The sequence below is a fragment of the Ambystoma mexicanum genome, chromosome 14 (assembly GCF_040938575.1).
Source record: "Ambystoma mexicanum isolate Mex_15411 chromosome 14, UKY_AmexF1_1, whole genome shotgun sequence".
In the NCBI taxonomy this organism is placed as follows: Eukaryota; Metazoa; Chordata; class Amphibia; order Caudata; family Ambystomatidae; genus Ambystoma; species Ambystoma mexicanum.
The window spans coordinates 197,174,055-197,199,966 of NC_090940.1; the positions used below are offsets into that span (position 1 = coordinate 197,174,055).

General features: G+C 46.6%; 1 protein-coding gene across 2 annotated transcripts in view; it reads left to right on the top strand.

Moving 5' to 3' along the window:
* PCNX4 (pecanex 4) overlaps positions 1-17,467 on the top strand; it is a 451,861-nt gene extending 434,394 nt beyond the window's left edge. Inside the window, exons 9-11 of one of the 2 annotated variants that reach the window (XM_069638903.1) lie at positions 12,131-13,191; positions 13,739-13,925; positions 16,832-17,467. In XM_069638903.1, coding sequence (XP_069495004.1) covers positions 12,131-13,191; positions 13,739-13,925; positions 16,832-17,083 — 1,500 coding nt within the window. In that variant the 3' untranslated portion in view covers positions 17,084-17,467. The remainder of the gene's footprint in view (positions 1-12,130; positions 13,192-13,738; positions 13,926-16,831) is intronic. The other variant, XM_069638904.1, reaches the window with a different exon arrangement.
* Positions 17,468-25,912: the final 8,445 nt, after the last annotated feature.

The following is a 25,912-nucleotide window of genomic DNA, read 5'->3' on the forward strand; positions in this document are numbered from 1 at the left end:
TCTCAGAACAGGTTATCATGCCATGTTCTTTCTGGAGAGGAGCGCCTGCTACCTTTTTTGAAATATTTTCAAGGAACTTGGGGTTGGTCACCCTGAGTTACCTGGGGACAACCAGACGTGGACTCCCTGCTCAATGCACTCAGAGAGGCACAGCTTCACCTCATTGATGAGGCCCAACAAGGCTGAAACACGTGTATGGGGTTGCTGTTGGTACTCTTGTTCAGAGAGGAATTGCCATATCATTTTGGTGCTGGACTGGCCATGTGGGCGGGACAAAGACTGATATGCAAATGGATATTTCCCATCTGTGAAAGGTACAGTGAGCAAAAGGCGTGTGCTGCAAACTCTCATCGCAGAACAGGTTATCATGCCATGTTCTTTCTGGAGAGGAGCGCCTGCTACCTTTTTTGAAATAATCTTCTTGATTGGCTGTGCTTGCATGTGTTCAATACTCTGTTCTTGTACTGCAACCTGAAAAATGTTATACAATAAGTGATGTCACTTATATCACGTGTGTATATTCAACACTGTTGTGTGGTTTAATAGTTGAGTTTCAAAATTCCTACCTCCCAATATATGGAAATGCTGTATCAAGCGAGTTTCACTCCATGTTCACACTCGTTCATTCCAGGTGTGGGCGTCTACAAAAAAAACATAATGACCAGATACCATTTGTAATGTGTGGGTCAGCCTGTAACTTTTCATTATGTATAGTCCGATAGACTTCTTACCTCGGCGTGACATTATCACTAGGCACACTGTGAGCAGAGATTATGGCCGTCATGCGCTAAGACAGGCGTATTTTGTTCCGTTACGTCCCTTCTATATGGATCTACAATGCCAAAACAATGGTGATTAGCTACCTATCCTAATAATTGCTGGCGGTGTCTCTTGCAGAATCATATTGGATGTCTATCGTTCTTACCTGTAGGTAGGATGCAAGGAGAATCGCATGGAATCCCATCGAGAACGCAGAGGCATCCAAAATGGCTGCTTTAAATATTGACTTATCGACGTCCGCAAGGGCGTGCTTACGTAATGTTCTAGTCATTGTTAACATTTGTTTAGAACGGACGCTGATAGCCCATCTTGGCTGTAATACAGTAACTGTGTCTACATGATTTGTTCCTCATTGTATGTCCTGACCCTAAATATGCTACCTTAATTAATTGTAAACACTTATTAGAAACTGTTAACTACCCAGCTGTTTGCTATGTGCATCAGTGCGTGGGTTTGCGGCTGAGTGTCCAAGTAGGTGAGTCATCATCTTGGATTTCTGTTTGCTGTGCATGTGATCGGCCTTCTCCACATAGGCTCGTTCTACGGTTGGGACACAGTGTAAGACTTGGTTGCACCTGGCAGCACTCTGTGGCTGTAAACCACATCCATTTTGGTCTCTGGACTCATGCGCGAGCAGGCTCTGCAGGTGAACCTTTCCTTTTTCCAAACCATGTTGCCACTAACCAAAGTGTAAGCAGTTAACAATCTGCAGTAGCGGCTCATTGAGTAGGTTTGTCTACAAACTTATATTGGACTTCTAGCAAGTTGTTCCCTATTTCCAGAATAGTCAGCCCATTTTCCTAAATTGTAACATTTTATACAGGAAGGGCAGTGAGATCTTGTGGACTAGGATCAGGACCTTTGCACGTACTTGAGGCAACCAATTCTTCTTGTTAAGCTGCATGGGTGTCTCTAATGGCTACACAGTATTTAAGGGCTGCTATAGCTAGGACATCTCGCTCGATGGGAGACCCCGAGTTGATCCTTAGCCTCGTCGGGTTACCCAGTTTGTTTGTGTAGGACTTCATGCCAGAGGGGCCCGGGATACTACGTTCCGGCTTTTGGGTGAGCTACCTCTCAATTGTCTACTTTTTCGAAGACAAACTTTTAAGCTGCCCCATTTTCAGTTTGAGTTTAGCAAGCCATCGCCCTGAACGTTCTTATGGGAAGCTATTATACTGAGACTGGTGGTGGACTGGGCAGGCCTGGAAGCTACTTATTGTACCTTCAGAATGGCCTACATTACTGAGGTGGTGGTATCTGGCCCACAGGTTCACCCCGGTCCTATCACATCGGTCCTGTCACACAAGACATGTATCGCTTAAAAGGTGGTGAATGCCTGAATTCCCAGGAATTCTAATGGGATGGCAGTGCCATCATTTTCAGGATCCAGGTCCAGAGGTTACCATTCTAACCAGTGCCTCGATTTAATGTTGCAGTGCTCAGAATCGACAAGCAAGAACAGTTTGGGTTGCATGGTCACAGTCCGAAAAGACGAGAGACATGCACATCTTGAGACTTTGCCGGCTTTCAAGCCCTTTATTTTCTCTTTCAGATGTGGGAAAATAGATTTTCACCCAGACAGCACTAAGCAATAATGGGGGAAAAATACCTCTATCCATACAGACACTGAAGAACGTTCTGTTGCTAATGGCCGCAAACCTACTAAGCACAATGCAAAGGCAGACATTCCCAACAATGTATAATGGCAGGAGCACAAATGAGTGTTCAACAAGCTATTTGCAGACTGGGGTGTTCCAGATGTATACCGGTCTGCCTCAGCAGATAGAAAAACTATAACTGTCCAGACTTTGCAATCAAGAACAAGTCTCTCTGGGAATTCTTTTGATTCACTGTTTAGAAAGTTTTCTATATTCTGTTTCATCATATCCTCCCACGCCCCCGCTACCTCCACCATCCTCATTTGGAGAGTCACACAGGTTCCTGGAGCCGGCGTGCCAGATTAATCCTAATAGCTCAAACATTGCAGGGGCAGGGGTTGGTTTCTGCATCGTCTCCTTCTTTCAGTTCTCCATGAAGACCTTACTTGCTGATCGGAATGTGAAGCAAGATCAATCATCCATATCTTTTATCCCAGAGCTTAAATACATGGCTCCTGAGATCTGTGACAAAATTCTGACATTCACAATCATTCCAGTCCCCGGACACTTCCCGGTTTGTAGTCCAGGAAAGCCGGTCTACTAGAGCAATTTAGCCAGAGTCTGGAGATGGCACAAGAACGTAAGTGGGTATCTACACATCTCAATTAGAAGAACCTTGCCCTGACCTCAGTGATGTCAGGTTGCTGCCCTATGGCTAGTGATTACATGCTGGTCTGTGAGAATACTGCAACTATATCCAGGGCTATGGGCTTTGACAATACTTGTAACTCATGGGCGCAAATATCCAGCCAAAGGAGAAATCCTTGTGGAGATAAAGACTATATAAAATCTCTACACAGTCTACAGTGCTTTGCGTCTGGTTAGCCGCTGATATGGGAGAGCATGATGGGGCAGAAGATGGGCGCTTAGTGGTGGTTTGCCTAGTGTTAATGTGCAAATGGCTAGGCCTGTGGTGGCCATTTGTAGGGAGGTATGTATGCATATGTGTCTGATGTAAACTGGCAGGTGATTGTGGAGGAGAGTCGGTTAGTCAGAGGAAGCAGTAGAAGGCCTTACAAGGCAAGACACCAAGCAAACCTGCTCTCCCACCACTGGCGTCTTGCAGACTGTCTAATTTCACTAACTCACATTGCTACTGTCAATCTCTCTCTGTCTATATCCCTCTCTTTCTCTTTCCCACTCTGTTTTTCTCTCTTTCTGTCTCTTTCACATAGACACTTTGCATCCCATGTGCATCAAAACAAGCATCTACGAGCAAGCAGGAAGGGGCAGTCTGCAAACGCCACTCAATTGCTATAAGTTACTTGCTAAGGGTTATGGAAGGCAAGAACCTTTGACTCGGAGAAAGGGCTACTTGAAATTGCAAGGCCACAGTCACCCTTTTCACCTTCCTTAGTATACTGGTTGGCAGGCTGAGAGATGCCTCAAACCTCACTCTAGCATTCTCAGAATCTGTGCTCAGCTGCCTGCTGGGAATTCAGCCCATCTTGGGCAGATCAAGATGACGTTTGCTAGGCGTTCGTCAGACGGTCTGGGAAGGGGCCAGAATCCCTGCTCATTCAAGTCAGGGTAGTGGCTCTTTCTTCCTAGAGGTCTAACCTGATGTCTCCCACTAGCCCCAAAATTCTTCTCACACAGGCCAAAATGGCATTCCACCGTGCTCAACTCACCAGAGTTTGAGGCGGCACCAGGAGGGGCGATTGACTGGTCCCTCAGCGCTCCCAGGCTCCGAGTGTACTTCAAATATGTTCTGGTATGGAAAAGGTCAGGCGGCCCATCCTAGACTTAAGATGCCTCAACAAACACTTTTAAGTCCCAGAAGTTCAGGATGGTCACCTGCAGCACATGCTCGACCAGCTGGAGGAAAGGGATTTCCTGGCGACTTTGGACATGGAGGACATCTGCTTTCACGTCCCCATTCACCAAGAGCATCGGAGGTTCCAACTGTTTGTAGTCCCAGGGCGGCACTATCAGTTGTTCATGAAGTGCTTGGCCGCAATGGTGGTGCATCTATGTCGCAAAGGCGTCTATGTCCTACCCTTATCTGGACTGGCTCATCCGCTTCTGCGCGCATGCGAGCCAGCGCACAGCGGAGACAGTACGCCTGCGGACAGAACTCAGATTCTCCATCAATTAACCGAAGGAAGTACTGCGTGGAGCCACCGCAGAACACTTTGTTCCTGGGCGCCTGTCTCAACATGGTCGCATCCCTGGCTACCCCCCTTGGAGGAGAGCGTGACAGCCATCCTGGGGAAGGTACAGCACCTGTCGGAGGCACAATCCGCAACAGTACAAGCTATCAAGTCGCTTTTGGGCATGATGTCGTCCTGCCTCCACCTCGTTCCCTCCTGCAGGCTCCAGGTGAGGCCTCTTCAAGAGTTTCTGGACGCATTGGTGGCTGCGGGTCACGGGAGCTTGGATGGGCAACACCGCCCTCACCCACGAGTTCTGGCAAGCTTTAAGATGGTGCGCCCACATCTCATGCAAGGAGCTCCTTTTCAGATGTCGCAGTACCAGGTTATGATCAACACGGATGCCTCCCTAGAAGTAAACCTCTTATCACCCCCAAGTCAATGCACTCTGCCACCTCAAGATAGCAGCATTGCTTGGGGAGTCCTGCCCTTTGATCTTTTAATCACTAAGGACAACTCAAGTGCCGACACTTTGCGAGCAGGCTCTGGAAAAAAGGATCTCTTGAAGGCCCATTTACAATCCCACGGAAGAAGAAATTCCTGTATGCCTTCCAACCAATTCCAACAGTGCCAAAGGTATTTTGGCATCTCTAGGAACTACCCTTCAAGATGATCCTCATAGTGTCGGCATGGGTAAAACAAATGGAACACCCCATCTTCATCAAGAAACACAGAACCAATTCACCTCAGGGTGCATCCATCTCTTTTGACTGGCTTATTTCTAATTTATGGTGGTCTCCATAAAGGCGTAGCCTGACATGTTGGATCATATCTGTATCAATCACTGCCATGACATGCTGGGCATCCATGGATACAGTGCACTGAGCCCAAGGCATAGCTGGCACTACAGCGTTTCACACCTGCCTACCTTCATGTGAAATCCTCAGAGCATCAATGTGGAGGGTGCTGTGATGAAATGACTACTGCTCTGCAGGATTACAGAGATGAGTTGTAGCTCAACCGCCTACTCAGACCCAAACTACTACTAAAGAAGCAGTAATGCCAATCGTATAAGTGAAATATGTGCACCCCGACAAGTATATCTTCTTTGCCTCTTTTCTTAACGTTTTCTGAGGGTAGGCTATTCCTTTATGGAGGGTTATGAGCTGCCACAGTTGCAACCCAAAACGGCAATAGTACAGTGGTATCAAATATAAGCATGTCCGATCAAGGTTCTGTAGAAATGGGGATTTTAATAAAAACAATCAATGAACATAACTAATAAAAAACACAATAGACCCAGCCATGTAAGCGAAACACAGGGAAAGAAAACTTTGAGATAGGGCCCTCTGGGTGTTAAGGTAAGAGATTTCAGCAGCAATGGCCGTGTGCAAGCAAATGTTCTCAAAAAGGCAAGAAGGAGGGCTTACATGTCACCATGCTCCCTTAAAGTGGACCAGATTAGTTCTTGTCTTGGGTGCTCGACCACTTCAAGCCAGGTCTTTAGGCACTTTTACTGCAATTGAACTGATGTCGAGCCGTTTGTCATGTGGTGTCACTGGTGACTCAGCGTCAAGTCTGTTCTATGGGATCGATCCTGTTTGAGGGGTGGTTGAGTCCATAACTTCCAATGGTTCAAGACAGCATGGCATCGTCATTGAAATGATACTTCGGCTATGCCGAGTTGACAGCTTTCAGCAGGTTGAGTCTGCATTGCAATCAGTTGCTACCACAGGTTTAGACAAGGTGGTCCACTTCAATGGGTCGAGCAGCATTTCAAAAGGCAGTTAAGCGGTTGAAAAATGCATAGAGTACTGAAAGTGGCACTGCAGGTCTTGTAACAACTCAAGTACGTTGAGCATCATCAAACCTACTGAAAGGTATCCTGAGGAGATGAAACCGGGTTCCGGCTACTTCTGGATTGCTGGGAGGCCCCATCCAGCGTCTTAAAGGACAAGGTTAGCCCTTGGTCCTGCACCTCCACTCCAGGAGGTTGTCTGCCACCTACTGGCTGCCCTTCACCTCCAGTGATCGCGCTCCCAGTTTCAGTACACGGGCAGCAGATCAGCATTGATCATCAACAGTGTCACCTTCACTGTTCCCTCTATTCTGAGTTGGGTACAACTCAGAATAGAGTTTGCCTCCGTCTTGGATGCAGTCGGTCTTCACCTACTTTGGGAGAGGCTGTATTCCCAGCAGATGTCCAGTGAGTTCCTCTTATAAGAGTTGAAAGAGGAATCCATTAAGGAGAGGATTTCTCCTCCTTGAAGGGCAAAATGTCACAGGATTAGCCCAATGCAAGCCTGTAAAAAGGGGTCCGATCCAGACAGTTGTGGCAAATGTCCTTTACTCATACCCAGAGTCCCTTTTATGCAGGAAATGGGGAGGACAGCTAATACGCATCCCTGTCACCCGAGCAATGTTCATCAACCTGATACTAGTGTGATATAAAATTGCTGTGGCTGTATAATTGTGTGACCCTAGAAACCACCATCTCAACCCAGGCATGGCTTATTTGTAGTTTTTACATGCCACCAGGCTGACTAGTTTACAGTTATGTTTTGGATCAGATGTGCAGATAGTTTTAAAAAACACCTCAGCCTGCTGTAACTTTGTGTTACAGCAGCTGTCAGGAATGCACATGTGAAATTTAAACTTGCCTTGTGGTCATTGCAGGGCTGCTGCTGGGTGTGCATACAGAGACTGTCTTCGCAAACACACGCAACGGTATAATTTTGTCATGGAGCAGGAAAAGGGGGTTGGTCAGATTAGCAGTCCTCCCTTTCAGAAACAGAATTATTTGCATTGTTAGCTTTATTAAAATCGAACCCACTTGGGCTATACCACCTTCACCAGTGGACACTGTCAGTCGGCCCACAACTTCGCCAGGCTCTACTGCCTTAAGGCTCTAAGTGAAGATTTTGGAAGTTGGCCAAGCAGTGCTGCAACATCATCTCTGTTGAGGCATGCACAGCCCCTTCCTCCTTTGCTCAACAGTCGTATCACATGTACATGATGTTGACTGTATGTATACAGAGAGATATTATAGGGCCACAGTTGAGGAGATATATGGCTGCAGTCACCTTCCCATAGTAAAGCTAAAACCAATGTGCGTACCCTTATCCCTGAACTCTTGCTAATAACTTTTGACGGTTCTAGTTGAAAAAGGTGCTTCCACTGAACATGTGCGCAGAGAAAACCGCTTGATGGATTTGCACCAAATGAAAAGCAAGTTGTCGCGTGTCGCTGATGTTCATTTTATGTTTAATTTCATTCGTTTTCTGTTTTTTTTTTTTAAATGGACATGGAAAGGTTGCCTTGGTTCAAAAATGTTTTATATATCTCCCATAGTACATTGCAGCACTGGGGTGTTTCAGGAATGAAAAGCCATCATTCTCAGTGGTAGCAATTCCCGTGACAGTCCTGCTGGAAGGCAAAAAAGAGTGCTCAGATGATAAATGGAAATGGGTAGTTTGGCATCAGGGTAGGGGTGGGGTGTGGGAAAGAAGACTGAATGGTGAGCTGGGCACTTTTGTGATGTTTGGAGAGCTTGTTTTGGGTAATATTGTTTTTGTGTTCACTGCGGTATCCCGTGGGGTTCCCTCTGGGAAATCCCAAGACACACTCGAAAAAAAGTGTCATGGTAACGAGTGATAAACGAGTTTGATTGGAAAGATTTATGCAATTTGTAGGGGGGGGGCCTAAAAAAGGAGTATGGGTGCAGATGTAGAGTGGCAGTGGGGCGGAGCATTTTCAAGTGTTGGCACATAACCACGATCATCGGATAATGTTTGATATCTATGGGAATGATTCTTGTGACAATTCAACGCAGCGCCATGGTTATCGTGGTTACGTATCCACAGCAAAATTTGAGGATAAAGATTGCAGGAAAGAAAGGGGGATACCAGTAGCCCAAGGGCTTTTAGACTAATTGTTGCAACATGGGCAGTACCGAAAGCCATGACTGATAGGACCAGGTTATTTATCAGGGAGTAAACAGTGTCAAGGCCTTAGTGAGGTGGATATGCACTACTTACTCTCTCGGCCACCATTTTCTCTCTTCCTGTCACCTTCAACCGCTTTTCTTTTTCCAGCCTATCCTTCCTTTTTTTAACTGATCCTTCTCTAAATATCAACACCTATGTGCTCCCTGGGCCACTACCCATGTGTCAGTGTTCCTGCCCCTTGGACTGGCCTCGCAGTGAGGGTCTGCATGTGTGTATGATTCTATGAGTTAGTGCAGTATTTGGGCTAGTGTTAAATTGATTCCTCAATGAAGGTGCTTGGGCGTGGCTTTATCGCCTTCCCTGGACTGAGTTTTTACAAGGCCAGGCCACCATCTTGGATTCTTTGTAGGTCTCGCACGCGCGTGCAATTGCGAGATTTCCATATCGAGCAAGGGCAACTTCGGGCGCACCCCTCCACAAGCCACACTCCCCTTCGCTCTGATGGTAAGCAGTGTCCTGCCAGTCTTGTATTACAGCTACCAGTATGAGAGCGCAAAGTGTTTCTGGCCCATGTGGCCTATATTGAAGGGCCCGTGTAATTCGTCCCTGTAGTGCTACGTATAGCATTGTGCTGCATATTCTTACAAAGAGAGTCGGATGCTCACGTAGTATCAATATAACAATTCCCTGTCCGCTGACCTAGGTGCTGTGGAGTTGACCAGGGAATCCTTCCCACAGCACCCCAGGCCCTACATCACCGAGTGTGTGGGGGCACCTGGTCCCAATTGTAACCCCTGCCCTTCCCCTCATAACACACTCCTAGTGTCAGGCAGGGAACAGTGACACATGTCCTAGTTTAGTTGTAAACATTTATGTCTGTATATGGGGCTGTGGATAGGAATACTGGCATGCAGTCAGAAAATGTTTTGTTCTTAAAGGCTAAAGTACACATTGGTTCCTGCAGGAGGCCTAGATCTGTCCCACTTCCTGCACCTTGTATATGTACAGCAGAACAAAAAAAAACAGATTTCCAGAGACCGTTCCATTCCTGTGTATTGGTTTTTATAAGATACAACTCTGCCTCCAAGGCCATACACGGCACTCCATTCTCTTGCTTTTGTTTCACGTGTCCCCTGTAGAGGAGGGCTTCCCTTGGGGACTGTTGCATGTTATTTTCTTTTTAAGACTATCCTCTGACCTCCCCCTTGCCCGTCATGGAGGAGGCACCACTATATGGCGACCCAGACATCTCACTTTCCCTCTATATGGTAGACCAAGAGCATCCAACGGGACTCCGGCGCACCCTCACTATAGGATACCGAGCCCCCTTCTGCACCAGGCCATCCACTCCACCTGGCACCAACACCACTGGGATATACGCAGGGCTAAACCGGCAGTGGCACCTTATGTTCTATTTAAAAAATAACAGTTGGAAGATTAAAGGTTTCGAAAAAATATTTTCAAAACCAAAATAAATAGAAGCAATGGTTAAAAATAATTCAGAATAAAAGGGAATTCCAGCCTGTTAAATATAGGGTGAAGACTCACTTTAAAAATAAAATGCACATTTTTGACCGACTCCTCGTTTTGTGGAAAGGACGAGAAAATGACATCAGGGTAAAAGGGGAGGTGAAGCGTAACCAGAGAATTGCATGAATACCGGATGGGGAACAGGAATTAAAAAAATAGTTTGGAGATAGAAAAGGTGGATGGTCAGAAAGGCAGCAGGAGCATCAAGAACATACATACTTGGTTTAACTTACAAGCACAACTAAAGTATGTGTAAAGATGCATTTTCAAATTTTAGTTTGAGATTTTATTTTCACACTTTGGTGTTTTCAAAGTAATCACATTTATTGGTTGACACATCGTGCGCAATGGCTCTGCGATAGCGAGACAATCCCAACCTTGGAAAACTCTAACCAGTGATGCAGAGTGGGGAACGAGGAACGCACAAACGGAGTGGGGAGCAGAATTTGGAAAGAAAGGTGTGGGGGACGGGTAAAGCCTCAAAGAGTGGTATTCAGCAATCAGTACCTAACAATCAACTGGTGCAGATGGTGGCTCCGGAACTTTGGGCCGCAAGTGGTGTAACTGTACAGGAAGGCTGGCGGGACACGGCATGCAGCTGAGGAGATCCGTGGTGCTGGTGCCCAAGTGCGTTCGCTGCAGATACGAACGAGAAGGACCTAGGACAGAGGAGAGCGTCTTCAATATATGGAAGCCGTGCATGGAGCTGAATAAGGTGAAGGCTGCCTCCATCTCACTGTTTCGCAGGATATAGTTTGGCTGAGGGTTTACAGGCTCATAAAGCTTTCCGTGGATCGTTGCTCCACTTTGAGTCTGTGAGGGGAAGCTCGCGGGATCTATCTGCTGTGGGCCACATTTGGTAAGCTGTTTTGGGTGTGTGTGATCCCTGTACATGGGGACGCAGCGTTTGCTACAGCGGACGTCCCTGTGAGGATCGGCGTAGCGCTCTGCAGCGGTTTGGGTGTGTAGGCTCCCAGGAGTCTTGGTGGCTGTTAGTGTTGGTGCTACTGCTGTGGCGGAGCTGGTGGCCATAAACAGTGACTGGATTGCTGTTTGTGAGGTGCTGCAGCACTGCCTCCCTCATTGGTCTGAACAAAGTGTGGGGATATCACTTTCTGGACAAGGAGTGGCCGCCTAACCCTCTGACTCTTCTTTTGCATCTAACCTCTCCTACGGGGCTCGGGGCCCCGGGAGGTACACGTCTCCATGGCTGAGTGCGGCCTCTCCTCCTGGTCTCAAGCTTGTTTGGTTTTCTGTTGGTGCTGAGCAGCGTCTTGCTGGCTGTTTGGCCTCCCTGCTGTGACGAGGGGCTGAATTCACTGAGTGAATGGCCCTGATCCCGGCCGGGGATGCTGCTGCTTGGCTCCTTGTGGGGCCCTATTTTGAAACTGAGGGGCCTTTTGGAGTTTCCTGTTGGTTTGCCTGCAATTGTTCTCTTGAGTTCTACAGCGCTCCAGCGCTGGCCCCGTCCACCCCCCTTCCTCGCACTTAGCATTTGGACCTGCACTACCCCAATCCCTGGTACTTGCCTTCCTTACCTTCCCTGAGCACTTGCTCCCGTTCCTCTTACCCTGCTTTCCCTACCCAGCCTCGCACTTTGCTTTTTTTGCACAGACCGGCACTCCACCTCCCACCCACCCCTTTCTCCCTCGCACATCTTGTTCTACACTTGCACGATCCAAATTTCATAAAACCTAGTAGGAACGTTATTGTATTTGTCTCCCTTGTTCCCCCCCCCCCCTTGCTCCCTTTTTTGTCTTGTGGCGCCTTGAAACACCATTTATTGTATAGTTTCCTTACAAATATCAAATAAGTAAACCAGTCGCATTCTCCAAGGTGCCATTAGGTGGGAGCACAAAGACTTCATCCCACTGCGCATGGAAGAGTCCTGAGGTGGTATAGAAAGGGTAAGAAGCAAGGCACCAGAAACACTGAAGAGCACCCTAGAAGCTTCAACAATTCGATCATTGCAATAGGTGGATGGCTTTATGAGGGTATTAACTAACATTACATGGCTACTTTATGCCTAAAAGGTGTCATGATTGGCGTCCAAGAAATAAAGGGAAGCGTTTATTGTTTTTATTATGAAATAAGTAATAATTGTATTTTTATGTTTCAGGGATTGGAATTGCAGGAAACGTCATGCCACACTGCAGAAGCTCGTCGAGTAGATGAGGTCTTTGAAATGGCCTTTGAGCAAGAAGAGCATGGCTCAGCATTGTCTCTTAACCATCATTTTGGGAACATCCTAACCCCGTGTGCCGTGCTTCCAGTAAGATTGTATTCTGATGCAAGGAACGTTTTATCTGGAATCATTGATGCACATGAAAATCTGAGACAATTCAAAGATGATTTCATTAAAGTCCTTCTTTGGACTCTTGTGCACTACTGTTACAGAAGGTCACAAACACAGACGTGTGTTGAAGAAGTGGGAGACACTAAAGACAACCCGGTTTTTCAAACACAAATTCAGAAACCAGAAGAAATGAGCAATACAATTAAGAAATCTGGGAGCACCAAGGACAGTATAAGTTTCAACGCTGATGCTCTGGAAGAATGGTCAGATGATGATGAAGATGATCTTTTTGATCTAGAATCCAACAGAAAGACAAATGTAGCAAAAGAAATCAAACAACCAAGAAGTAACATTTTAACTATTCCAGGAACTATAGAAACGCACAGCATGAGCGGCGATTCGATAGAAGGCTTATCGGCTAATAAACTGTTCAGTGTTGTTACTTTTGGGCTTCCAGCTGTTGACAGGGGACAGCTGAATCGCATTTCAAATGTCCCATTAGTAGAGTTCAGCTGTACATATTCAAAGTTACTGAGTTTACCCGAGGACTGGAGAGTCCATTCTGTACCCAGCAACAGGCTGCATGAGATGAGACGGCTGTTTCCAAACGACTGGTACCAGTTCATTTTAAGTCAGCTGGACTTCCATCACTTGCCAGATAAACCAACCAATTTGACTGAAGAAATGATTAAAGACACCACTTTAAAAGAGTTGTACATTCAAGGAATATTATCTTCCTACTATGGCTTGTTTGGGACCGAGCACACTGTTCCCAGCCCTAGTTACCTGTTTAGAGCATACTCTGGTGGCATTCCTTGGTCTGTGGAATTGGATTGGTTAGCAGGCAAACCAGAGTTTTTCCAACTTGCCCTCAAAGCATTCAGGTAATATATTATGGTTATTGAACACACTGGATGGATTGGTGCACATGTACTTCTTTCAAGGTTTCTTGAACCTCTGGGATATGACCCTGCTTCATGAAAACAAAGTTTCTGACTCTACCAAGGAAGAATGTTATTTTACCTACATTATAAAAATGAAGCTGTTTTGACGTATGCCTTCTAATGAATGCTTTTGCCATTATTCAAGTGGGAGGTTTGCATGTTTCAGTCCACATTTTGTGAAACTCTAAGAACCTAGTCAAGTGTACACTTTCAGTAATTTCTCATCTACATTTTTCCTGATCACTACTTGGCACACAGTAAACAAGATGCGTCACTTGGCTTTGTTGCATGCTTTTACGTGGAAATCCAGTTATGCAAGTTTACTGGTTTAATATTTCTTGGTTGCTGTCTAGTGTCCTAGGCTACATTGAAACGTTAACATTTCTCACATGGGTTTCTCTGCCATTTTTCTTTTATATATTACCATGTTTAATATAAATGATTGTAAATAGAAAGTGTAAAATACTGTTTGTTTCCATCCTTCTAGATATGCTTTCAAGCTTATGGTTGACAAAGCTAGCTTGGGTCCCTTGGAAGATTTCAAAGAACTCTTAAACTACCTTGAAGAATATGAGAACGACTGGTATATAGGTTTGGTATCCGATGCAGAATGGCAGCAAGCAGTTTTGCAAGAGAAGCCGTACCTGTTTTCTCTGGGGCATGATCCTAACATGGTAAGAAAACAAATACTATCCGGAAAGTAAACTAGAGCGTGAAGAATTCTATGGCTGTTGGTAGGTTATGAGGACCTTAATGAGCCTGTGTTTCATTGCTCCCAAAAAGTTCTCTGAGGAAATTGTTAAAATAGTTGCAAAGATGAACATTGCTGTCAGTTTTACAAGATCTCACAAAATCGAATAGTCCACTGGAATCTGGCCTCTAGGTAATCCTTAAAGTATCGAGCAGCATATTTATCAATATTATAAAATGTGTATGAGCTTGATTAGTGCTTTACATAGAACAGTTACTGTAACAAGAGCATGAGGGTCGCTACATGGAATATATGGTTTAGGGTGCCCTTCAGATTGGATACCAGGAAGAGTTGTAGAGGGAGGTATGAACATGTAATTGGGAGTTTTAGACTGCACACTGTACATTTTAGAGAATGGGTTCATACATTGGTTTGCTTAGAATCCTGGGATTTTCTTGGTCAGTTTCCCAAGCCTCGATAACCAGAACTCAAGGGTCTGAGTTCGACAAATTAACCTTTAGGCCACATATTAGCTTTTGCTTGATAAGTGAGAAAAGACGATCTGCCTGTGCCGGTAGACTCACTGTCCCAGCACAACTCATCAAAGATGCTGCACGAGACCTAGCACCGTTCATCACAAAGTTGATTAATGCCTCCTTTACCACGGGTACCATCCCGAGCAACCTAAAAGAGGCCGGGTGCTCCCACTCCTTAAAAAGGCAACTTTAGACCCGGCTATTCCCACTAATTATAGCCTGATTTACTACCGTACCGTTCCTATTGAAGATTCTGGACAAGGTGGCATATATCCAAATCCAGAACTTCCTGGAACAAAACCAACTACCAGGCTCCTGTCAATCCGGTTTCCGTCCACTACACGGCACAGAAACTGCATTGATTGATCTAAAAGCCCAAATAGATAAAGTACGAGATTCTGGAAGACCAGCACTTCTCCTATTAGATTTATCTGCCGCATTTGAATTAGTAGATCATAAAGTCTTGTGTAACCACCTAGATACAGCAGCACACTTCTCCACTGAGGCTATAGTGTGGATCCAATCATCCTTAGCGACCGCACCATGAGGGTCTTCTCACCTACTGCAGCTGCAGACCCCATCCCCATCACCTGCGGCGTGCCACAGGGATCTTGCGTTTCACCAACACTTTATAACATTTTCACTAAGCCCCTGTTTGATGACTTGAACCACCTAGGTATCGTGTATACTAACTACGCTGACGATACCCAGATCCTCCTCCCACTCACAGGGGACTACGAAAAGGACTTAGCACTAGTGAACAAAATCTACAGCATCGTTCAGGCATGGATGGCAACCCATGGCCTATGTCTGAATGATGATAAAACCGAGCTACTTATCCTAGGCACCGCTTCCCTCATTAATAAACTAAATACAAACTACTCCTCCTTCATCATTGATGAGAACTGTATACAAGTAGCCAAAGAAGTAAAAACGTTGGGTATTTACCTTGACTTATTCTCCAAACAAGTAAATTCCCTAGCCTCATCAACAGCTTACACATGTAAACTAATCAGAGCAGGAAAACAATTCTTATCTCAGCACAGTTGTCTAACATTAGCCAGAGCCCTAATCATCTCCAAACTAGACTACTGCAACGCATTGTACATAGGAGCTACTAAATCCACCATCCACAAAATTCAGATACAGCAAAATAATGCCCTCCGAGCAGCATTGAACATTCCCAAGAGAGAACACATCTCAGAAACAAGAAGGAAACACAAATGGCTTTCCACACACGAGAAAATCGGACTCAAAACCGCATCCCTCACATACAAATCACTTTATAATAAAGCCCCACAATACTTAAAGGACAGATTCACCAGAACACACTCAACTAGACTAGCCAACACCAATCGCCTCCAAGTACCCCGATTTAAACTCGCCACAATAGGCGGAGCTAGCTTGCCAGTCAAAGCTGCTCAATTGTGGAATTGAACTACCTATCACTGCGAGGCTAGAACAATCTTTCACCAAATTCAGGCAAAATGTGATCAACTGGTTGACGACAACAAATGTTAAATGAATGCATGAATTTGTTCCCACCTGTCTGTTACCTGACACATGTATTACTCGCCTGTAACCTATGACTATTGTAACCTGTAACCGTGCTCTAAGCTGTACATCTTCTTACCTTCTGCGCCCTTATACCCCAGGGTCCGGTGCGCATAATAAATACTAAACAAACAAACTGAATAATCCTTTAAAGTACTGTTTCAAAAGTCAATGAAGTGCCCCTTTTGAGCATGCTGTGGTATCTGGTGTCGAGCTTTAAATCAATGGGAATGTCACAAACGCAGTTACAGAGCTTTGCTTTTGTGCCTTGGGATTCAGTTTAAAGTCTCGCTATCAACAAAAACGCTTTGCATACTCCTTTGATTTTGTTTGTACTTTGTTCTGTGACTTTGAATTGGACATTTTAAATATCCCCAGCCTTGATATTAATTTAATGCAGGGCACTGCCACGTTTCACTCTTCAGATTTTCTGCACTACAACTACTCATCCCTAGCCATCATAGTCAATGGTGAGGGATCACGGGAGTCATAGTCCAAAACATCTGAAAAGCGGCAGGTTGCAGACCCCTGACTTCACATAGGAATGTTTATTAAAAAGAGTGATATTCATTTGGCAAATCGGAGCGACAAGTTTGCACATGATTAACAATTGTTATCGGATACAAAGGCAAAGAAAGGTCTAAGACACTTAATCACATGATATTTACTATACAACCCACATCCCTGCTCACACCCCTCATTGCAGTGCCAATCTTGTGCTAACAGTTATTGTAGTTTGCACATGGTTTCATATTGAAAAGCCTCACATGATGAATGACCCATCTAATTTCCTTTACAGGGAGTTTACACGGGCCGGGTGCTTACCCTTCAGGAATTGTTGGTGCAGGTTGGCAAGTTAAATGCAGAAGCTGTCCGAGGACAATGGGCAAACCTGTCTTGGGAACTTTTATATGCCACAAATGATGATGAAGAACGATACAGCATACAAGCTCACCCGGTACTTTTAAGAAACCTAACTGTGCAAGCCGCAGACCCACCACTCGGATACCCAATTTATTCCTCAGAACCCATCAATGTGCCCTTGTTTTAGGATCATCATGTCCTTTTATACTGGAGTAAGAGGTAGTATTTTGTGGCTTTTAATACAGAACTTGACTCGCCAACGATTCAGGAACAACCGTTTTAACAGACATAAGACTGCTGGCATTTGCCATGGAGCGATTGGAACAAAAGACACTACATAACCACGTCTTTTTCATTCTCCTCCTTATACATTCCCTATTTTGTGATGAATATGCTGTATAAAACACCTATGCATTGATTATTTATAAGCAATTTGCCAAGTAACTTGTATTAATTTCGAGTTACAGTTTAAAATGTGACTTCTGAATGGTGTTCTTGACAGCAGGTAACCTGTTTGACCAAATGTACATATTGTCTGAATATTTATATTAAATATCACTTTGTTTACATACCATTGACTTTTTTGGAATCCTGTGTCTTTCATCCGTAGTTAATATCAAATTGTTCTTGTGAAATTCCCATGACTAAAGTCAACCCAATTATGGATAGAATAATACGTGTGATGTTTCATACTTACGTAAGGATAGAACTGTAGGTGTGCTTGTTTTCTCATTCCTATTTTACATTAATCCAATCAGATTTTTGCTAAACCTGATAGCACCAGCCACACTAAGATTGGATGGGTATGCAACACAATCAAGCACTCAACCAATCTCTGTACTTGCCTGACCCTGTCATGGCAGTGTCAGGCACCCTCCGATTGGATGAATATTCTTGCCACACTTCTTCTAACACTACCTCTGGTCCACTTCGCTCACCAGCCCATGCTAAACGTTTTGAAAAAGAAAAATGTCCCGTGACTACTTTTTCTCCCAACCCTCTCTTCGTCCCTGAACACTTCCACCTTTCCCCATCCAGCCACCTGCTTGACATTATGCAAAAAGTATCCAACCCCAGAAAAGTAATTAAACAAATTACTCTGGACTAACTTAAAAATGTCAATCCTTTCCCCATTCCGCAGCTCCTTCAGTTGTGGTTTGGCACCTTTTTGTCTAATCGTGTATTTATTTAACCTAAGGGGCGGGCCTGCACAGAGTGCAAACCTTTCCTGTACAGATGGGCTTGGTAGAGACCCGGCCACCCCTTTGGTATAACCATAATCAAATGACCGAACCAAGCAACTACCATATTGAAAAGAGCTTTTCAAAGAAAATTATGGCATTATCGGATGCAGCTTTGCTCTTCAAATGATAGTGAGAACATACACGGATACAAAGAAAACACTCCGACACATCTGCCTGTGAAAAAATACATTTCATACACCCAGTAAGACTTGCTATACAAAGGAACACCCACTTTGGAGCAATTGCATTGTTGTTATTAGCGGTAGTTTGTTATTCCTGTGTGCTATAACTTATGTGTCCAGCAAAGAAATTGCTGGATTTGATGTTCGGCTGGACAACGAAAGATGTGTGTGCAAAGCTTCATACGTGTTAAAATAAAAAAATAAAGTGCGTTTTAATTATGTTCTGTACCATATGCATACATGTTATTGTTTTGCTTGTTTTTCAATTTGACAGCCAATGTTGTGAGCCTACTGGCATATTTGAAGTTTTTTACTGAAAGTGACCAAAAGCACATTAACTGAGTTATATATGCATGCATATATGTAGCTAAACCTACATTGTAGTCCTGTAATTTCATTGAGATCCCAGAGATGGACAACCTGATTCTGAAGGTCATGTTTCCGATCACCATATCCAAGTAAGTTGGCGCATATTGCCCGCATCATGATCACGTTATTTCATGTTAATCTTTGTCTTGTGGAAAAGCTATACTGCCTGAAGAAGAAATCTCACCTCACAATTAAGTCATGCCTCATTTACAGATCTTAGAGTGTCTGAGAGCCCGGCAGCCTCAGCGGTGAAGGGCCCCCAAGCAAAGGGTGGCTCCCATAGAGGCGGCTCCTGGTCATGTCTGCAGGTGTCCGCAGGGGCAGCCAGTTGCCAGCCATCTACCGGGGGCGACCCGCACTGTACCCTGCCCCCCTCCCCCACCGTCCACCTAGCAGAATCTCAAATGTAGGTGTGTTATCTCCCGTTTTTTAAAATTGCATTGTGAAAGTATTTAAAATTGCATTGTGAAACCTAGGCCTTTTTCCCCCCTCTATTCAGGACTCTCAAATTTAGGTGTGTTTTTCTCCTGTTTTTTAAAATTGCTTTGTGAAAGTATTTAAAATTTCATTGTGGAAGTATTTAAAATTGCATTGTGAAACCTAGGCCTTTCACCTCAGACTTAGGGAGCATTGTGATAGTCTTTAACATCGGAGTGTCTGTCGTCTTGTCCAATTGTTCAACTTGTCTCGTCTGATGTGTTCTCCCTTTCCCTTCCTCTGCTCTCACTACCTACTCTATGGTGCTCTCTGTCTCTCCTATCTTCTCTAACTGCTTCTCTATTGGCTATCCTGCTCTCCTCACTAAATCTGGTAGGAAGAAGTTTAAAAAGGACATCCTGGTCTCCAACCCAGGCCTCCCTATTGCTGACGCCTATACCAGTGCCTGCTCCAGGCAACATTTCACTGACATCCTCTTTGTCGTTCCCTCGCCAGACCTATGGACCCTAAATATGGTCTTTGTGCTCTCTCCCGTCTCCTCTTCTCCCATTAATGGTGGCCTCTGGTGGGAGGCCCTCCTGACCTCCTTCTACTCCTCTAAGGTCATCCTTAATGTTTATGTGAATGGTACCGTCTTGGTCCAAAGCCCTCAGGCCAACCTTCTCCTCTTCGATAGACGCTAACCACGCCTCATACATTTCCTTTCTTCTCCTGCTGTCCCCTCTCTTCCCTCCACAGCTTCCTCGCCTGCTGTCTCCTCCTTGGCTACCTGCCCTCTCCTCCCTCCACTTCTGCCCCCACTCGGGCTTCCTCTACACTTCTGCAGTGCGTACCTCTGATTTGTACCCCTCCCCGGAAGTCTTTCAAGGACGGCAACCTTCTCCATATTGCCACTCTAAACTCTCGCTCAGCTGTCAAATGCTTCTCCGAGATCTGCCACCTTCTGGAGGAACTTGACCTCAATGTCCTCGGTCTCACCGAGACATGGTTCACGGCCAGCTCTGTCACAAGCTTTGACACTCTCCTCCCTGATGGCTACAAGATCCTCTCCGTGCCCAGGTCCAACCATTCCGGAGAGGGTGTAGCCCTTATCTTCCACGAGTGGATTCCTGCCTTTGTCATTCCTACACAGGCCTACTCCTCTTTCGAATGCCTCCTCTGCAGTCTCTCTCTCTCTCTCTCTCTCTCTCTCTCTCTCTCTCTCTTTCTCTCTTTCTCTCTTTCTCTCTCTCTCTTTCTCTCTTTCTCTCTTTCTCTCTTTCTCTCTTTCTCTCTTTCTCTCTTTCTCTCTTTCTCTCTTTCTCTCTTTCTCTCTTTCTCTCTTTCTCTCTTTCTCTCTTTCTCTCTTTCTCTCTTTCTCTCTTTCTCTCTTTCTCTCTTTCTCTCTTTCATTCCATTACTGTGGCTTCTATCTTTTGGCCACCTGGTCAGATCTCCTTCCTCTCTGAGTGGACAGACCTCTCCTCTTCCCTCCTGGTCTCAACCACTCAACTCCTCCTTCTTGATATGATATGGCATTTGTAACGCGCCTATACACAAGTGTTTGAAGGCGCGACGAGGCAGGGAGGGGGGGGAACAAGGGGAAGACAGACAACGATCCTACTAGGCCAGGTGTCATTCAGATCGCGCAGGGGTAGGGGGAAGGGAAGAAGTGCAAGGGGAGAGGGGAAGTGCAGTACAAAGTAAGTATAATAAAAATAAATAAATAGGGCCAGCTGGTGGCAAGTGCAAGGTAAGTGCAGACAAGTGCAGACAAGTGCTGGGAAGGGGGGGCTGTAGGGCTACAGAGACAGTCCTGCAGTGCAGGGGTAGCCAGGGAGGCAGTGCAAGTGGAGAGTGGCTGGGCCCAGGACCGAGGTCGCTGAGAGTGGCCCAGTTGCAGATTCAGTGCAGTTTCAGTGAAGAATTTAGCAGGGGAGAGGGAGAGAGAAAGCAGAAGCAAAGAGGAAGGTTTTGAGGTGCTTCCGGAACCGGAGATGGTTCTTGGAGACTTCAACATCCACCTTGATGCTTCCTGTCCTTCCTCTGGAGTCTTTGGTGACCTTTGCGACTCTCTCTCACTCTCTATTCTCCCCTCTGGCCTGACTCACTCTGCAAGGAACACTCTGGATGTTCTGATCTCCTCAGACCTTCCCCTTTCTATCCCTCTCACTACTCCTCTCTCCTGGAGTGATCACTTTCTCCTTTCCTCCCAGCTCACCCTATCTACCCCTCAGGCCAAGCCAACTCCATCACTGCCACCCACCTTCTCGGTCATCCGACCCATGAAGCGCGTGTTAGTTGAGTCTTTCGCCACCACTTTCTCATGCCCCCCCCCTTTGGCTGACTCGCACCCTGACACATCCTTTTCCATGCTCCACTCTGCTATATGTGATACTCTCAAGGTTCTTGCTCCTGTCATGAGGATCCACCTGAAGCCCAAAGCCAAGTGCAACTTCTGGTACGACTCAGACCTCATCACCCTTAAACGCAAGTGCAGGGAGGCTGAGAGGAAATGGGTGCTTCATGTACATCCTCTGACAAACTGGCCTGCCGCATGCTCCAAAGGCAATACCGGCTCTCTGTCCTCACCAAGAAGAGAGCTCACATCCAAGCCCGTGTCTCTGCGACATCTAACAACTCGGCTGAACTCTCTAAAATCTGCAAGGACTGGCCAATCTACCTCTCCTGTCCCTTCCTAGGCCCTCTGCATGGCACTGGCTTCTCATTTTATCTCTAAAACTCAGGACATTCTGTCCTCCCTTTCGTCCTCTTCCCTTCCTCCCTCTACTCCCTGCTCTCCCTCTGGCCCTTCTTCGGCCACCTCTCCTGTCTCCTTTTCTGCCTTTCCCCTGTTTTTTCCAGACAATGTTTCTAGACAAGTCTGATCTATGAAAGTCTTGTCAAAACGGTTCATCCCTGTTCCTCCAAAACCATCAAGGACCACATTGACTCCCTGGCTCCGGCCCTGGCTGCCTTCTGCAACCACTCCTTCACCACTGGAGTCTTCTCCTCCCCCCTGAAGCACTCCCTTGTGCACCCTCGTCTTTTTTTTCTTTTTTTTTTTTTAATCCATTTTTATTGGTATTTAATGGTAACAGAGAGCTTTTACAGCATGTAAACCTTTGGGCAGATGCCCATCATAACACCACAATCAAACCATAAATCCCTGAAGTTTTCACCCCCCACCCAACTCCCCCCAAACCCATTGACTCGGGACGCAAACACTGCTTGTCCCTAGCACTTCTCCTGGGGCAACTCCGACCGGGCTAACAGCCGTCAGTGGTTAACCGACTCCCCCAAGACTGAGGCAAAGTGTCCTATGCTAAGGGTGGTTTCGGGCCGGTTCATGGCACCCCGCGGTTCTCCGGGCATTCCCTCTGTGTGGCCAAATGCCTCCATAAACTGCAGCCAGTCCATCTCTATCTGGGCGCTTGAGCCCTGTATGGCCGCTGTGAGTCTTTCCATGAAGTAGATATCCTTAGCCACAGTTACCCACTCTCTTTTCGTGGGTAGGGTGGCCCTCTTCCATGTTCTAGCCCAAGCCGCTCGGGCAGCCAAGAGTAACGAGTGTGTCAGGTCCGGGAGTTCTTCCCAGTGTTCCTCCCTTAGCTGAAGGCCAAACATTAACAGGATAGGATCTTGTGGATAAACCCCCTCTCCCGCCTCCCTTAGCCAGCTCAGGACTTCTGACCAGAAAGCTTGGACCTTCCTGCATGACCACCACATATGCCAGTAGTCGGCTTTTTCCCCACATCCATGCCAGCACTCCGGGTCAACGTCCGGGAACATCCTAGAGAGGGCGATCGGGTCATACTGCCACCTATGAAGAAGTTTGACGGCATGTGTCTTGTATTGGCAGGAGATGGATGTCTTAAAAGCCCTGCTGCAGATGCGTCCCCAGAGCCCATCCCCCACTACACAGCCCAGGTCCCTTTCCCATTTCCTTCAAACTGCACCCTCTTCTTAAGAAATCCTCTGCCGACCCGTCCTGCCTGGCTAACTATCGCCCAATCGCCATCACTCCCTTCCTGGGTAACTCTTGAAAAAGCTGGCCATCTCACGGCTCAATCTTCAAACTGAATCTGTTGGCTGTCTCCAGGATCATCAGTCTCGTTTCAGAGCTGCAAGAAGCACAAACTGCTCTCCTGAACATCTGTGAAGACCTGCTCTCCAACTTTGTTTCCAACACCCCTTCTGTCCTCATCCTACTTGATCTCTCTTCTGCCTTTGACACGGTCAAACATGCCATCCTGCTCAACCGTCTCTGTGATAACCTGGGTATCACCGGTCAGGCCCTGGCGTGGCTGACTTCTTTGCTCTGTGATCAACCCTCCCAGGTTCAGCTTGGAGCCTTCCTCTCCTCCATCTCTATCTCTACCCGTGGTGTTCTCCAGGGGTCTAACCTCTCTAACCTCTCTCCCTGGCTGTTTAATCAATACCTGGCACTTATTGCCCACTGCCTTGCTGTACTCTGCCCCAACTTCCAGTGCTATGCGGCCGACAGCTCATTTTCAGTCTACCTTCAGCCACCTCTTCTCCCTCTCATCTCTGACTGCCTGTCCACCATCCAGGAGTGGTGTGCCGCCAATAATCTCTGCCGTAAGGCCAGTAAGACTGAGATTCTCCTCATTGGAACACCCGCTCCCTCCCTTCCTGTCGCTCTCTGGCCGGCCTCCCTTGGTCCTCTTTCTGCTCCCACCTGTAAGGCTAAAAACCTTGGGGTCATTTTCGGCTCCACACTCTCCTTCTCTCCTCACATCTCTGACTTCTCTAAGAAGTCACACTACCAGCTGCACCTCCTCAGAGGTATTCTTCCTTTCCTCTCCTTCCCCCAGAAGCTCACTGTCTCCAGAGCTCTGGTTCTCTCTAGGCTTATTGCAACAGCCTCTCTAAATCTGCCTGCTTCTACTGTCCGCCCTCTGCAACTGATCCAGAACAGGACTGCAAGACTTGTCCTTGGCCGCAAGCCCAGGGATCGTATATCTCCAGGACTGAAATCTCTGCACTGGCTCCCAGTGGCTTCGAGGAATAGGTTCAAAACCCTCTGCATTGTCCACAAGGCTTCTGGGGCCTGGGGCCTCAATATCTTCAGCTCTCTCTTCCTAAATATCTTCTTTCTCGAGCTCTTCCCTCTTCTGCCTCCAACTCCCTCAGGATCAGTTGCTTCTCCAAGCAACGAGTTGGGGGTAAAACTCTTTCCTCGGCTGGGGCCTCTCTCTGGAACAGCCTCCCTGAAACTTGAGGAGAATCATCTCTGGTTCCGGAAGCACCTCAAAACCTTTCTCTTTGCTTCTGCTTTTTCTCCTCTTCCCTGCTGACGTCCTGGCTGAATCTGAAACTGCACTGGTTACGTGGCCAACCTCTGATCTCGGGCCCAGGTCCCCTGCCCCGCCAGTCGCACACCTGTACTGCCTTCCTGGCAACCCCCGCACTGAGGGACTGTTTTCTGTATCCCTACAGTTCCACTACCAGCACATGACAACTGATGTCTGCACTTACCCTTGCACCTGCCACCAGCTGGCCGTACTTTACTTATTGTTTATTATTCTTTATCCCATGTACTGCACTTCTCCCCTTCCACTCCCCATGCACTTGCGCGATCTGAATGACACCTGGCCTAGTAGGATCGCTGTCTGTCTTCCATCTGTTCACCCTCCCTTGCCTCGTCGCGCCTGAAACACTTGTGTATAGGCACCTTATAAATGCCATATCATATATCATTGTACTCTCAACAGGTGCAGGGCAAGAGAGTGGCTGGTCTTTAGTTAACTGAGGGAGGTTCTATATTCTTTGCCTAACGAAATTACGTGTCGGTTTACTTGGACAAAATTACTTCGATTTATCTCATGGTTTAACATTTTTTTTATTTTAATCATAAAACCCCCTTTCCAAACCACACCCACCCCATACCACCTATATCCTTTACCCTAATTATACATATATCTCAAAGTGGAACAAGGGAATCTTGAAACAAAAAGCTTTTAAGTGGTGAGCATCTAAATTAATCTGTGCATGTTGAAAAACCAAACTGATAGAGGGTGCAATGAGGTCTTCTCGGTATGTGTACTATGCTTGTGGCGTGTGTGAGTGGAATGTGCTGAGTAGAATGTGATGGATGGATGGATGCATGGAATGTATGTTGGGTCCTCCGACGTATTCCATATCTATGACAGTAATCACCACAGCTGTGCTGCTTCGGAAAATCTTTCTGCGTCCTGTGTCGATGACGTCGATACGCCGTCCTCGAGGACCTCCTCCGACGGCCGACGTCACCAGATGTTATAAGTAGGACGCACAAAGCCCGTAGCCTCAGTTCTGTTTTTTCCGCGAACGTGTTCGCTTCGGAGATCTCGGCGCGCCTCGACTCTTCGGAGTTTCGGTTCTTTCGGTTCTTCGAACCTGTTCGTTTGTGAAGTATTATCGGGATGTCTTCCTCCACCCCGCATCCGGGCTTCAAGAAGTGTGGGGACTGCGGGTCCAAGATGTCGGTGATGGACTCGCACGACGCCTGCCTCTGGTGCCTCGGGGAGGCCCACGACACGGATGATTGTGTCGACTGCCTGTCACTTACGTCCAAGGCCTTGCGGGAATGTAAGAAGAAGCTGTCGGTCGGTAAGGTGTCCAAGTCCCGGAAGGCGAGGTCCACTGGGCTTTCGACGGACGATTCGAGGGGTGACACTCTGCATCGTAGTCGTAAGTCTAGGGGGTCTCGGACCCGGACTGGGTCCCGCCACTCCTCTGCCTCTTCGAGGCACTCCCGGAAGCGCAGTCATCGGTCGCCTTCCCCGTCCTCATCCGAGG